The 15,526-nt window shown below is 34.4% G+C and overlaps 1 protein-coding gene across 9 annotated transcripts; it reads left to right on the plus strand.

The window, feature by feature from the left end:
• Positions 1-538: 538 nt before the first annotated feature.
• Positions 539-11,351, plus strand: LOC131053768 (uncharacterized). Of its 9 annotated transcripts, none has more exons than XM_057988412.2 (8): positions 539-684; positions 1,770-1,876; positions 2,141-2,369; positions 5,223-5,308; positions 5,423-5,569; positions 10,109-10,232; positions 10,412-10,698; positions 10,828-11,351. In XM_057988412.2, exons 3-8 carry the CDS (start codon positions 2,174-2,176, stop codon positions 10,918-10,920), a joined length of 933 nt encoding a protein of 310 aa, XP_057844395.1. In that variant the 5' UTR covers positions 539-684; positions 1,770-1,876; positions 2,141-2,173; the 3' UTR covers positions 10,921-11,351. The 9 variants fall into 9 exon arrangements, with proteins under 9 accessions (XP_057844395.1, XP_057844402.1, XP_057844397.1 ...); XM_057988414.2 differs by lacking the exon at positions 539-684 and adding an exon at positions 689-814; XM_057988417.2 differs by lacking the exon at positions 539-684 and adding an exon at positions 744-766.
• Positions 11,352-15,526: the final 4,175 nt, after the last annotated feature.

Below are 15,526 nucleotides of genomic sequence, written 5' to 3' on the forward strand. Positions count from 1 at the left end.
TCCAGCAACAACAGCTCCAAAAAAAATCACTCCCAAAATACGATTCCCAAATCTGAATGCATACAACTTGCATTTCGTCTGAATGCATACAACCTGCAGTCCGTATTTTTAGTCCCTTTAGTGCCCACCAAACCAAACACGAACGTAGTAAAGAACATTAACTATCCTCTGCATACGGTGCAACCGCCTTTTTTCTCGGAACTGCCTTCTTTTTCGATTCTTTTTTCCGGATCGCTGACACTTTCCCGACAAACAAACCTCATACTAAAAGCCTATCGGCTTAAAAATAATTGAAGCTATGTTGCAAAATACCACTGAATTATAAAATTAATTAGAAACGTTGGTCCCACCATCACAATGGATGATTTTCAGCTAGGTACCTTTATAGAAAGCCCATCTTGTATAGGAAAATGAAGAGTTGCCATCAAATATTCTTGTTTTAAAATGGCTACCGGACAACGCGGTGGTTCTGACCTAACGGAAAGGTCATCAATTTAAGAAAATAAAATATAGTAAAATGTCATAGTCTGTAATCTTTAAAAACACACGCTAAATACTGTGTTTGGGGGACGTTTTCCTCGTAATTGGTGCCCTCAATAATACTAATCCTTCGCCAATACTCATAAGCCGCCATATTTTATCGAAGTAAAAAAGGAGGTTTCTGATAAGACCGGCATTAACAAGGTATGTTTTTATTCTAACGAGGCATGTTGAAAGCTTAAAAAAAAATCGCAGCTGATTTCATCTTTTCGTGATAATCTTGAATGTATGTTCAAATCGCAGGCTGTTTTGTTCATTCTCTGTGACTTGGATGGTAAAGTCTAGCTGTGCTTAAAGTTTGATGTAATCTGATGAGCCTTGTTGAGGCAAATTTGGTTAAATTTTCGTCATTTACTGGTAAATTGATGTTGTTCGAGCTATTTTGAGTCAATTTTGGTTAAGTATTGTTATCTATTGAGTTTTGTTGAGGAAATTTCTTTACTTTGGTAGATAGCATTTTACCAGCTGTTGTATGGCCGATTATTTGTTCTTCGGGAGTTTTACAACCATACGGCTGTTCCTGTTCCACAATAGAGGTTAAGACGCGTAGAAAAATGAAAAATCAAAAGTATTTGTTAGTTTTACTATGATATGCATAGAAATAACAAATATTAGAGGTTTTGCAACGGTTAAAAGAAAAGTCTATGCCGCTTATATTCCCGGAGTCGCGGTTACTATACATACAAACATTGAAGATATTCTTTGACAAAATAAATTTACTTGGAATATTCAGGCTAAAATACACAGAAAATTAAAAGATGAGAAATTTCCGTTACTTTTGTTGTGTATGCAAATTCTAAAATACACAGAGATCGGTTCAATACAGGGTTTGCGTGCTTTAATTATAAGAAAATTGCTGTCTTTTGGTGGTAATGTCTGTCTGATTCCTGTAAAAAGATGTGAGCGAAACCTGTTGGTCGCAGGGTTTGAGCTGTTGACGTACTTGATTGCGTGATATTTTTTCCTATAATATCAAATTTTAAGCATTTTGAAGGATTTGAACATTTCCGAATATTTGACCATTTCCAAACATTTGACTTGTTTTATCATGAAAACGCAGGATGAGTTAATACTAGATATCGTCTTTGCTTTCGTTGATAAAAATTAATATGGAGGTTTAATTTTATGGATAGGTCAAAGTTTTTCCGTTTTAGTTAAACTTTTGGGGCAAACTCTTGCAACGTGATCTCTGTTTTTCAAAATTTACGCGTGAAAGCCTTTGCGTGCAGGATTTGAACCCTTCCTCCACTGCAATGAATTCACTATACCAATACAAAGTTTGAAGCAATTTTAAGGGATTTCTTCATTTCTGGAGAAAGTCGATTATCTTTGTAAGGTATTCAGCAAAATCAATCTCTACAGCTGCCTTTTATTGCTGTCACAGCAAATCTGTGTTGGTTTTTAAAAGGAACATGTCAATTCCTTGATGCAATTTGAAAAAAATAAAATTTATTCTGCTTCATTGAATTTATGGACACATAATTCTGGGTTTTATTTATTCTATTTTGGCTATAATATCAGTCAGTGTGATAAAAATTGTTGATTTACTTGAGCTGGGGTTTCTCTCTTTGACTGAAGAGCTTGAAAAATCATTGTGTAGGGAGGCTTGAAAAAGGTTGGAGCTTTCTGTACAATGGTTGGAATGAAAGGGGAAGTACAATTAGAGCCTTCTAACGAACAAGAAGTGGGTGATGTGGACTCAGTTCCTCTTCTTCAGCCACCTGCAATTGTATCTGCCGAGAAGGATAGTGAAATCCATGATGAAGAGAGCGATACCTCATCAGCTGCTTGTTGCCGTATTTGCCTTGAGATGGAGGGCTCCGATCCAGGTAATTTCTTGGTTTCTTCAATTCTTCGCTGGGGACAGTTCATAATTTACTGTAAACTTAGTAGCATGTGTTTGATTAATTTTTCTTTGATTCTTGTTGCATAGCCAAGCATGTCAGGTGCCTCTTAGACTGTGCAAGGGACTGTAAGGCTGAGCAAAGTTTAGGGCTTGTCTTGAGATAGTTGGTCACGATCAATGCATATATGAATATTCCTTTGAACTCACCCAGGACTTGCACCTGACATTTTTGTTGTACACGTCACCCAGAATTTTATTCTGTCTGTTACTGCTTCACATGTAATTTGGAGATTTGAACCTGAGGTGTTACTGATGAAAACCCCAGAGCTTTAATACTAGGGCATGATCTAATTGATATTGAGATTTCTCTGTCATCTTGCACTCGACTAATATTTTGGAGTACTTTCTGTTATCAAATGTGAATAATCATTTATTTGTTAATTTGGATTGAGCATTTTGACCCCCAATTTCTATTTGATTCCATTTCTGAGTTTTCATGATAATTTAAAAGCAATTTGATATTTCAGCCCTGGGAAACAACTTACAAGCTAGTTTCCCCCAATCTTATGAAAATAAATTAATTTATCTGCAATGCCCAAATATAAATATGTGAACTCAATTTACTATTCTCACTTCAAAAATGGATAGTTTCTCTAAATTTGTTTTCATCATAGTAATTGCCTATTGGTTTGTTATACTTCTAAACTCGATGATCATTTTAAACACATTCTCTTGTATGGCACTATTTGCAAACAGAACATCGACTGTTTTGAGTATCCTATCGGTTCTCATGCGATGACATGTCATTCTGTGTGGGGATAAACATAAATATGGGCTATTAATGGAGGGAGCAATTGATTTTTAATTATTTTTTATTCAAATTTATTTAATAGGAAAAAGATAACCATTTAATTGACTGTTTTTGCTGATATACTAAAATATCAGATGTTTGACATATCATATGAGAATCCATCTAAACATTGATGTTTTACATTCCCTAATTTGAAGAGCCCTTGTACAAGTATTTTTAGCAGAGCTTAAGAAATTTAGCATTGAAGGCTTCATGAACATTGCTAACATAATGAACTGGCAAATGTGGACAATTGTTAAAACTTCAGCGGAGTCCTTATTTCCACAAGGATCAATAGTGGATGATCATTTTCAGTTTGAGAACAATCATAATCATCATTAAATGAGCTAAAAGGTGACAACATAACCTGTAGTTACTCATTTTCTTGTATGTTGACTCCATTTATTTGAAGAGTGGTGGAGCCTGCACTATGCAGGCCTACTTCTGCCTGTAACATAATCAAAGGTGAGAAGGACCTCAGTAATATTTATTTTTATTGTCTTCATAAATAACCTAAAGATTAAAACAGTTTTTTTGATTTCTCAACTGACTTGTAGTCCAAGCCGTTGATTTGTGTAGTTGGATGCTTTTTCTCTTTTACTGCTAATCATGTTAAGAATAAAGTATATCATGTAGATATTCAATTTCAAGAAGCTTGAGTGCAGCTTGAGTGCTGCTGTCATTTCTTGTAAGCTCTGCATATTTTTTCTTTGATATGTATTTCAAATTGCCTAGTCTTCTTCATGGCTTTTAGGGAAGTAGATGGCTTCTAGGGAAGTAGTGTCCTTCTAGTTGCCTAACCCTTTTGCCTGTTTGAGTGCACACACTAGAGAAGTTTCCATTTCAGATTGTTTCCAGATATCTATCAGCATCATGAGGGATTTGATTATGCATTGTAGTGATAATGTAAGACACACAGTTATAAATTCCTTTACCAAATCTAGTAAATGGAAAAATGATGGGATTCAGGGGTGGAGAGGATTTGGCAAACATCCATCGTCATGTTTACATGAGATTTTACATATTCTTTAGATATTTAGCAATCAGACACATTGCTAATAGTTTAAGTATCATAAAAGAATGAGCATGGCCATCATCATTCACCAAAAACATGCCCATACATGACTCTAGCTACATTTATCATCATCGCATTACTGATGCTTATAAACAAATCATAAACTTAAATGATATAAACTAAAATGTACATTTTTTTGAGAATAACAAAGGTAAAGGCCAATAGAAAAGCAAAGATTGGTAGCTTCTGTCATATGATGTAAGTAATGTAATGCCACATCAGTGTTCACATAAATGAGTGATGGGGCAATGTTTGATATTATCTACAATGTGCACGCTGCACATTATGTCTGATGCTGAAATGGACAAAAAGAGATAATTTAAAAAAAAAAAAATGTAAATTCCAATAAGAAAGTGAAGGTTGGTAGTTTTTATTATATGAGGAATGTAAGGTAATCAGACATCAGTACTTGCATAAACGAGTTATCTAGCAGTGTTTGATATTATTTATAATGTGCACACTGCACATTATGTCTGATGATGAACTGGACAAAAAAGTCTAACAGTGATAAGTAAAATAAGCTACAAAATGTCAGATAAGAGTGCTTTGTCATTCCTTTACTAAAATTTGGCACCCAGAACATTGCTTCTGCAAATCTGACATAACATCACAGTGGCAGGGAATAGCTGCTGAAATAGCACATTCTCCTGTTATTAAGAAGCACATTTCTCAGGTTAAGAGACTTGATGGATGGTAGAGAAATAATAATTTCATTAGGTAGCAAATTTCTGTTGTGTTTTGTGCAACAGAAATAAATGTGTCTGTTTGTACTAGAGCGCTTGTCATGTTGAGCATTTGTTTAGAAGTATTGAAATTCCTTCTCTAATATTGTGAAACTCACTTTAGATATAAAGATTGCACACTGTAATGAGATTCTCTTATTTGATGATCCTTGGTGTTTTATGATCTAGGAGATGAATTGATCTCTCCTTGCATGTGCAAAGGCACTCAACAATTTGTTCATCGTTCATGCCTTGACCACTGGCGATCAGTAAAGGTGTGCTATTACATCATCCTGAATTTCTCATGTATGTTTAAAGTATGACATGTTCAAGTTTTTTAGTGATGAATGACAATGCATAACCAGCATTATAACTATTTTGGTGTCCAGGAAGGTTTTGCATTCTCACATTGCACAACCTGTAAAGCACAGTTTCATCTGCGGACTGAAATACCGGAGGATTACTCTTGGCGTAAGCTGAAGTTTAGGATTTTTGTTGCACGTGATGTCCTCCTTGTGTTTTTGGCAGTGCAAACAGTAAGTGATAGATCTTCAGGGTTCTGCATGTTAAGTTTCTTTGTATAAACTATAAACTATTACTTTGGGAGTCTATTGATAGTCACCAAAACATATCTGTCCTTTCATGTATTTTTGTGTACTTTCTGTTTGTGTTTGATCATTGACACATATATTTGTGTTCCAGCTGTTGTGAAAGAAATGTTGCAACTATTATAAAATTGGAATTGTCAGAATATATTGAATCATATCATAATACATTTCTTCTTATTTAAATCTTTCTTTGTATGTGTTCATGTACCCTATTGTAGCACATAGGATGGTAAATTCACTGAGATCTCTGCAATTGTTTCAGATCATATACATTTGATGTATATTTTTTGCATATGAAATTATGTGAACTGTGGGTATGGATACAGGTCCAACTGTCATTCAAAGTTTTGGATTTGGAGATTTAGCAAAATACACATTTTTTTGTCCTAGATAATTTGGCTGTTTAAGAATCAATTCACTGTATTCATATTACAATTTACAATCTTATTAGCGTACAGTTTTGCACTGTGGTTGAGTAGCAAGCCATCTCATTATACTGCCGGCAAATCAAGGTTTTGTTGGCAGTTTAAGAATCAATACACTGTATTCATATTACGATTTACAATCTTATTAGCGTACAGTTTTGTACTGTGGTTGAGTAGCAAGCCATCTCATTATACTGCCGGCAAATCAAGGTTTTGTTAAAAGTCATCTCTGCAATAATTATCAGTCATGTACATGAATATATGTGGAAAATTGAGAATTTTAGACGACCTTTGACATTGCAGATCATGTTCAGGAATGACGATTCAGAACATGATTAATTGAATTTTGATTCATTATTTGCAAGTTCATTACATGTATGTTATGGGAGTAAGCATTCATGATAGCTACCACTCTGTACATAACACATTTACTAAGTGCTGAATCTAACAGGATGCCCTAGCAGGAGCATCGCCAAAAATGTAAAATGATACAGAAGTGGATAAAGCATCTCCCACAGCTGACCTTTGATAAGAATCTTGTTGGAGGAGTAGTTACAAATTACTCATCAAGTAAGACTGATTGAAGTCAGCTTTATAATTCACAACCGACAATATTAGAGCAATTTCTCTGCATGTCCTTTGAATGAGAGAGAACTTGAAAATTTATATGAACATAAACAAGATCTCATTTTGCTGATGTGAACTTGATTGTCTTCATGGAATCAATGGATCCATAAATGCTCTGATTTTTCTTGGTTAGCCATCATTAGTACAAATTATCCAAGTCAGCTTCAGAATTTACATCCCATAATGTTTAATTTACAGACGATTTTTCTCTTAATGGGACTTCATTCAGCAGACAAGTGGTTAAATTACCACTTGACAGTTGAGAGACTGCCCCTTTAGTGGTTATTTTGCCTTACACATTCTGTTCTGGAAGCCATAACTTTTGAATACAAACTTGAGACTATGTGCTGGTTTTTTTGAAAGTGCATAAATTTTTTAGGGGAACTTGAATATGTGGAAATTCGACTTTGGCTGCCAACAAATACTTTTTTGGTCCTACTAGATAACTGCATCTATGAGGCCAGAGTCGTGTTCATCTACTTAAGACAGTCACTTAACTCGAACAACTGATCATGGTGATGAACCAGATCTATTTTCAGATCAGGAGGCTGGAAGAATGCCTTTAGATGAGTAGCTTTTCTGCCCTATAAGAACATGTTATTTGTTTATGCCTTAGGAGTGACATCTATTGATGAATTTCAGACCTGGGTTATATGGGGCTGAGCTTAGTTACTCTGTAGTTGTGTTACAAGACTTGGACTCAGCTCAGACTTGGTAAGCTGTTTTTTAGTCTTCCTGAAAAACTTAAAGTCATTTCTTGATAGGTTTTTGTAATTTTTTTGAAGATAATAATAAAGTATAACTAGTTTGTGTGACCACTTAAAATGTATTGAAGACGCATGTGAAGAGCATTGTGATGCTTAAAATCAGCAAACTACTTCATTTGTGTGCAACTCTAGACAAACAGACCCTTTTTTTTGAGGGAAATTAGTTATTTTGAATTTTGAATTCCTCAATTTTTTGTCTATAGTTCAGGGTATTTGCTGACACATGCATGGATATAAAGTATATTCATATAAAAATATAGTTTTTTGTTTCACTATTTGCTCACCAAAAATGACTGGTATTATTTCGGTTTTATTTGCCTACAAAAGGACTGGCTTGATTTAACTCTTTTGGCAATTCTTGCAAATCTCCTTTGCACATGATGGGTTAAAGGAAATAGATTTGGTTTTCACCTTTTCTCCCTTGGTAAAATTCTTATTTCAACCTTAGATTATTTCACAGATAAATTTAGAAGTAATTCCTAGCAATCACAAGGGTTATAGGGTTATGGATTTTTATTACTTCTGTTTTACTCTTCTTCCTTCTCCTTAGGCTGCTGTTTGAAATAGAATGTAATCATGCAACTGTGGAAATGTCTATTTTGTTTCCATATTTCCCTAAATCTTGCATTCTCTTCAAACTAAAAGAGAGAAGATAAAACAGCTCTCACAATGAAGGGGGTCATATACCCGGATGAGAAGAAAAAGAAGAGAATATACAATGAGATCCAATTGAGTTTTGCTGATCAAGCTGCAGGCACATAGAATATTCCAGAAATCCTTCCTCATGGCACCCAAAAGGAGTGGATTTTTCAGCAGATCATAGTCCCATTAAGAGAAACCATTTTTGTAGATATTGGCACCCCCAAAACACGATTAAATCTGAAATCTTAGCAGCCAAACCTGAGTATTTATTACGAGAATGTTGAGCTTCCAAATATAAGAACAAAAAAAATATGGCAGCCATTGGCAGCTGTAGAACAGCAGCAATGGTATCTTCTCTCAGTATTTTGGTGCCCCAACGAATTTTGCAAAACAACAATAATGGCATCCCAAACAAGTGCAGAAAAACAACAAAAATAGTGCTTCTTGGGAAGTTGAAAACTTTTAGATTTGAAAATGCATAACGTACCAAAGAAATCTACTCATAATTCTACCATATTTGCCAACAAATCTTCTGATTTTTCTACATTTCTTCACCTATGAAATTACCAAACATTGGCATGGCCTCCATGGTGGCAGCCAACATTTCTCAAAACCCCTTTACCCTCTGTAAAATCAAAGCTCGATTACCTTAACTAGTCTCCACCTTTAGTCAACTGTGGGTTAAAAGAGTAGTTGAGGTTTTTTTCCTTTTGTTTGTTTGTTTGTGAGTTATATTTTTCTTTTATTTTAGAACATTACTATTTGAATGATGCCCAAGGATTCCCCATGAAGTAAATTTTTTAAAAACTCAATTAAATCTCCCACTTAACAAATCTTTAAGCTGGGTTAATTTTTAAATATAGCCAACAGGCCAAACATGCTAGAACTATTACCAAGGTCTCATCTAGACAAAGCAACAAACAAAATCAATAAATCAACCAAATGATCTCTACAAGATCAACAAAAATGATACAACCAACATTCAAACACAATGCAATGAACTTAAAATGACAATCAAAACAACATGATATCAGTCATAGAGGATACACCAAGCTCATCACAATCATCAAACACAAGGACGTGAAGTAGAAGAATGTATGACTACCATCACTTGGGAGTTGGACTACATGATGTCAACATGTGGTCTACAGCCTACACTATCCATCCACTCTACCCATATCTTCAGCTACCTCTACCTCCACCTGCATCCACAGAATACATTAACAGCATTTGTACTTATCTTAACTCAAATCATGGCAAACATTAAAGTCAAATAAGATAAGAATTGCATTTGTAATCAGTACTCACCACCACATAAAAGTAATGATAAAGCGAAATCTTTTCTGCATCAGTGGAAACAGAGACATGTCAACTGAATTTCATGACCCCTTGAGATAACATTTGGTCCCCTTGCATTCCGTATGGCATTCCTATCAGTACATCTTTAATGCCTTTAAAGAATAATACTAGCAAATATCGAATGAGCAGATACAGTAATATTACAAAATAAATAATTTTCCTCATGCATTAATCTACTAGTTTGCAACCACCTGAAGAGCAGTTGTTGCTCACTTTATTTTTTAGAATCAACAGCATGGTCAAATTGTTATTAGAAGATTTGATGGATTTTAACCCATTTAGTCACTGAATAGCAGTAGAGCAAAGATGCTGAATTATTCGCTCAAAATTGGAGAATCTTTGTTTGAGTAGAATTGTAGAAGGGCAATGACGTGCCTTTGGACATTATTGTTGTTCTTATTGCAAATGTAGTTTCTTTTCATTTCCCATCCTTTTTTGCAATACAGTGATTCTGTTTGCAATTTTTGGCTTTCAAATTAGATGTTTATTGTTTTCATTAAATTTAAGTGAATTGGCTATTACTTTTAGTCAGTTCTCGTGCAAATTGATTTAAAGTTTTGTTTAAAATTCTCACTGCCTAATGTGTAGCAGTTAGGTCCATAAGCTATGGCTGGAGCTAAGCCATATCCTTTCATTTGTTATTGCAGACAATTGCTGTTATGGGCAGTATTGCATACCTGATGGACACAAATGGGGAGTTCAGAAATTCTTTCAGTGATGGATGGGATCGACTGTTGTCCAAGCACCCAATACCATTCTACTATTGTTTTGGTTTGTTCCTTAAATTTTGGTTCGAACTCTCATAATTAGGTTGTCTACTCATCAGTTATCTGTTATTGATCGTCGTGTGAATTGTCTTGCAGCTCATAAAACTCAGAATTACATTTTTTTGAAAATTGTAACTTTGCATGCACAAAATTTTGAATAATCGAACTCAATTGTGAATGCAGGAGTTTTTGTTTTCTTTGTAATCCTGGGTATTGGAGGTCTGATAGTGCATTGTTCATCAGTCAACAACAATGATCCATGTATGGCAGGATGCCGCAATTGTTGTTATGGATGGGGTATTTTGGACTGTTTTCCAGCATCCATGGAAGCATGTGGTGCACTCCTAGTTATTTTTGTGATTATTTTTGCGATCCTTGGCATTGCCTATGGGCTGCTAGCAGCAACAATGGCAATTCAAAGGATATGGCAAAGGCACTATCACATACTGACAAAGAGGGAACTGACAAAGGTTGTTTTCAAACTCATTTTGGACAAAAGAGCTACAATACAAACACTTACCTGCATACATATTATTTGCAGTTTCTGTTTTTCATCTTTTATTCCTTATTTTTGCATTGTATTCTGTTTTGATATATAGGAATATGTTGTTGAAGATCTGCATGGACACTACACGCCTCCTAAGCTAGAGCCAGAACATGAAGAACGTCTGAAAGCCTTGAAGCTCCTATAGGTCCATTTGAGAATCAATATGATGTGTGTACCACTTTGATATTTTATTTTCTTCCTTGGCATTGCTGGTAATTGGCACAAGTATCTTCAGATATGTTTGTCTGTGCCTATCAAGCATGCATAAGTCTGCACCTATAGTAAGCCCGAGAATGGACTACTCTATGATGGTAAGTTTACTCCAATTATTCAGTTTTCACCTACAGATTGATGGTTTCTTATTCGCCTTCATTGGGACTGTAGATCAAGGCAATATGCCGGTATTAATTTTGATATCAAGGCTTCACCACTGCATTGTTAACATTGGCATCCAAGGCATGGTGCTTCTAATCTATTTTCTTCTGTAGCTATTTTGGATGTTTTAAGAGTACAGCAATCAATCAATGTCACAGGTGTTTATAAAAATTGATTGAAACATATTTATTATATTGGACACTCTCTTCTAAACTCATTAAATTTGGCAAATCTTCTCTTGTACAAAGAATAGTCCCGTTTGAAAATCAGAATGATAATTTTGCATTCAAATTGAATGTAGTGTCAAATAAAATATGGAGCTATTGACTTGTTGGATGCTTTAGTAGAGTAATTGATGGGCTAAATATGTTCTCTGTTTGGCAATATAGATTGTTAACATATGGAAGTTTAAATATAATTTCTCTCATTCTTTCTTCATTTTAATGCTTTAAATTTAAGACTATTGTGTTTGTTGGCTGATCATGATTCAGTATAGATATTCTGACTATCTTTAGTATTTTATAAAAATCTTTAGTTTTTTATGTATGGATGATAGCAATGACTTATGTTTTATACTCAAGATAAACATACTCTCAAAATGTATGCCTACAAATCAAAGGCCCCAGTTGTATGCAAAACTACACTTATACTGTAGTGCAATGGTTTAAGCTGCTCAAATTATAAATGTATGCCTACAAATCAAAGGCCCCAGTTGTATGCAAAGCTACACAAATACTGTAATGCGATGGTCTAAGATGTTCAATTTATTGCTGTTCTTGTTAATGCCAAGAGGCATTTGACAATGGCAGTAAGGGGTGGAGTGAAATCACATGTCTTAATGTTAACTTTTATCTTTTAACCTATAATTGATAACCATTCACATGTCAAAATATTTATATTAATTATAAACAATATTTTAAAAATAAACATAATATAAAACAAAATATACCCTAATCAAAATTCTAAGTTTTAGATAGATATATAAACATAAAAGAAAAACAAAGATATTTAAAATATCTACCATTTTATAATTACAATATTCTTTTAAAAAAATATATTTTATAAATTTTTATTTTTTGCGGTTTTTTGAACAATGATTAGAAGTTTAAAATTAAATATAAAAAGCTAATGTCAATTATCAAATAAAAAATTTATGAGGGAAAAAATGCACAATGTAGATACAATATAATTTAAATATTTTTGAATGTAGTAAATATAATTTAAAGTGAAATAAAATAATTTTAAGGTAAATAAAATAGTTTCAATTGATATCTCTTAGCATCTCTTTAGATAGATGTGTACTTAAGATATCTATACTAGTCAATTATGACATAGGTAATTTTTGTGCTTTAAAAATGCACTAGAGATGACATTTTTACAAATTTAATTTTATAGTTGTCATTTTCGTTGATGGGTCTTCTAACAAATTTAATTGATATGTGGAATTTTCCAGCAGCAACATTGTCTGTAAAAATTGAACCACATTTGGTGGTCCTAGATATTTGACCACCAGGTCAAACATCTCAAACAATGCAATTGCAAATTTGATTGTTTTTGATGCATTCATACTCATAGAAATCAAAAATATTGTGGCAATGTCACAAGAGACGAGGAAGTTGATGAGGTTTCAGTCACTTCTATCTATCCATCAACTAGTTTGTAGTTTGTACCCATTCTAGTTGATGCTCATTAACAACATCCTTAGCATCTTGATTGCATCATTGAGCATACCGACCCTTAATGTCTTGTAAGATGAGTCTTGAAACTCAGGTCTTGCAATTGCAATAACATCCACCATACCTTGCTACGATGGAGACTTGGCAATATGGAATGGCAAGCTCAAGTAGTACCAAAAATTTGCCATCGCCTTCTTTGTTTGTTCATAAACATTCTTCCTCTATCCTGTACTTCCTAAAGTGGTCTACGATCCTAGTGTAGTATGAGGTGTGAAAAATGAATTAATGTTTCCACAACTTGTGTTTGGGCCATGTGCTATAGAAGAAGGCGTTGACTTGGATTTTCATGTGCACAATCTTCCCCATTCAAGGGATTCCTTCTAGCATCTTTAAAATTAGAAGCTATTTCAATCCTGGATCTTGCCTTTTATGCTTTACCCTCTGAAATTGCTTGAAGAGCTTGTTTTGCTTGATATGTGACATCTAGAGGGCATTTTGTACAAGCAATGATGTTATTTATTGCCTCCTTTGCCAAATGCCATTTGAAGTGATGAATGCCACCATCGTAATCATTCAAACATTTGTTGCATTGATGAATGCCACCATCGTTATCATTCAAACATTTGTTGCATTTAACCTTACTTTACCTGAGATTGATGTGCAATGTGTCCATGCAAAGTCTTTCTGACGTGGCATTATGATCAAATCTGCAAAAAATGTCTTAAGTTAGTCTTTCATGGTTGGAGCTACGTCATCCAAATTGAAATGAAACCAACTGAAACAGACCCAGAATAACCAGGTTGGTGAAAAGATATGTGGATGACACCAATGGGTATTAGCATAATGATAAATACATAGTAAAAGAATTCCTTGGAAACCTAAATAGTATCTCTTGACATATTAAATTCAAAATGGAATCTGAAAAAACAGGTGTCTCACATTCGTAGATGTCCTAAATTTTGTGAAGATGGTTCATTTGTATGACAGGTTTATAGAAGGAAAACACGCACTAAACTCTACCGATGGGTGAACTCACACAATCACCAAGAACACAGGCATGCGTGCTAACTGATACTAGATTTAGGCTCCCACTTGATGTATGTGGTGTAGTGGTTGCAGTTGCAATTTATTGTAGATGGGACAACAAATACAGGCTTATGAAAGATAGCAAAGAACTTCATCTTATGCTTAGGAAGGCAGCTCAAAAATATTTTTGATAAGTGCACTCAATAGGATGAAGGCTAATTAATGCTAGCAGCGAGATTTCTTCCCCTCTTTTGCTGGATAAACTAGGGCACAATTTGAATGTTTTCTTGTGTAATTGCTAATAATCTGAATCAAGAGCGAATAAAGGGTTCAAGGTAAATTTTTCTGGTTTGTTTGGAAAGGCTAAGTCATGTAGGATAAAGTGATATACAAGAACCAAGATGGGAACCATATCTTCTTTAGTGAGGTTTTGGTGATGCATCCTCACATACCATTAATTACTCCTATTTATCTAATATTTATGGTCAGTTTTTCTGACACAGAAAATCACACAATGCACATATCACTAATGGAGGCACACAACTCCTAAAATACTCTGACAATTAAAGATATAATATAGCTTAAACATAAGTACAATTTTTATTTCAGTCAAATCATAAATGACCACAAGTTTCATTTCACCAAATAATATTACAACTATTTTGCGCCCATACAAAATTTTCTGTTTTGTGTCTCGTTGCTAACCAAAAGCTTGTCATTTCTCAATTGTGGGTCATAGTTAAAGCTTCGTCATGATCGTCCATGTCATTTTTGTTATCTCTCTTCCATTTGTTTGTGGGGCCAACAGAATTTTTTTTTCAATGCATCCAGTGAGGTGAAGATCAAGCCTAAGCAATGGAGAAAATGCAAAAAATTGTCATCTCAAAAGATAAAGATGTTGCTCAGTATAATGGAGTGTACATTGTGAAACGATGAAATTTCAATTCATAGGAAAAACATCTCAATATAAGGGCAGACACCCTATTGAAGGGGAACAAGTTTTCATAAAGTTAAAATTGCAGGCCTTCGTGTTGGTTCACGCCATCATGAAGGAAGGCAGATTTCCAAAAGTTTGAGAAGTGCAAGGTTATTCACAGGCATGCACTTTTTTGAAGTGGAACACATTTTCAAAATAAAAATGCGTAAGGCTAGGCCTAGGCGCATGCTTCATCAAGTGGTAACAATTTTCCAGGAAAACTAACTATTCTCTCATGTATTCTGAAGTGTGCCATTGCAAAGGCCAGCCAAGTTTTTCAAGTCAGGAAATTGCAAAGACAGTATACAGGTATGGTTCTTGACAAGGTAGGATAGAAGCATGTGAAAAGGAGACAGATTACTATCAAAGCATGGAGGTTTCTGCCAAGGGTCATCATTATTTGAGCATTTTAATTGATTTCCAGCAAGTGTGTCTTGGTTTTGTAAGTTTTCAATATACTTGAAGAGGTCTGTAAATGTCAAATTCAAATTTTCAAATGTTATTAGCAATGGTTTCGGGACAAAATTCAGTCATTATCAACATCTAACAAACAGCTGTTCATTTTATTCAAGGTTGCCTATTGGTTTCATCAAATTTTCAGACTGTGGCTTAAGGATTTTCGTCACTGTTTCAGTGAGTCTTAGTCTCTGATAAGAACAAACTTTGCAAGCTTTAAAAAATGATTGTGTATGCCAATT

The sequence above is a fragment of the Cryptomeria japonica genome, chromosome 7 (assembly GCF_030272615.1).
Source record: "Cryptomeria japonica chromosome 7, Sugi_1.0, whole genome shotgun sequence".
Taxonomy (NCBI): domain Eukaryota; kingdom Viridiplantae; phylum Streptophyta; class Pinopsida; order Cupressales; family Cupressaceae; genus Cryptomeria; species Cryptomeria japonica.

Excerpts from the sequence above, each read along its gene's own strand:
- LOC131053768 (XM_057988412.2), top strand. The coding sequence starts at position 2,174 with ATGGTTGGAATGAAAGGGGAAGTACAATTAGAGCCTTCTAACGAACAA. Across the intron at positions 5,309-5,422 it reads ACCACTGGCGATCAGTAAAG|GAAGGTTTTGCATTCTCACA; the intron begins GTGTGCTATTAC and ends TTTGGTGTCCAG. Across the intron at positions 10,233-10,411 it reads ACCATTCTACTATTGTTTTG|GAGTTTTTGTTTTCTTTGTA; the intron begins GTTTGTTCCTTA and ends TTGTGAATGCAG.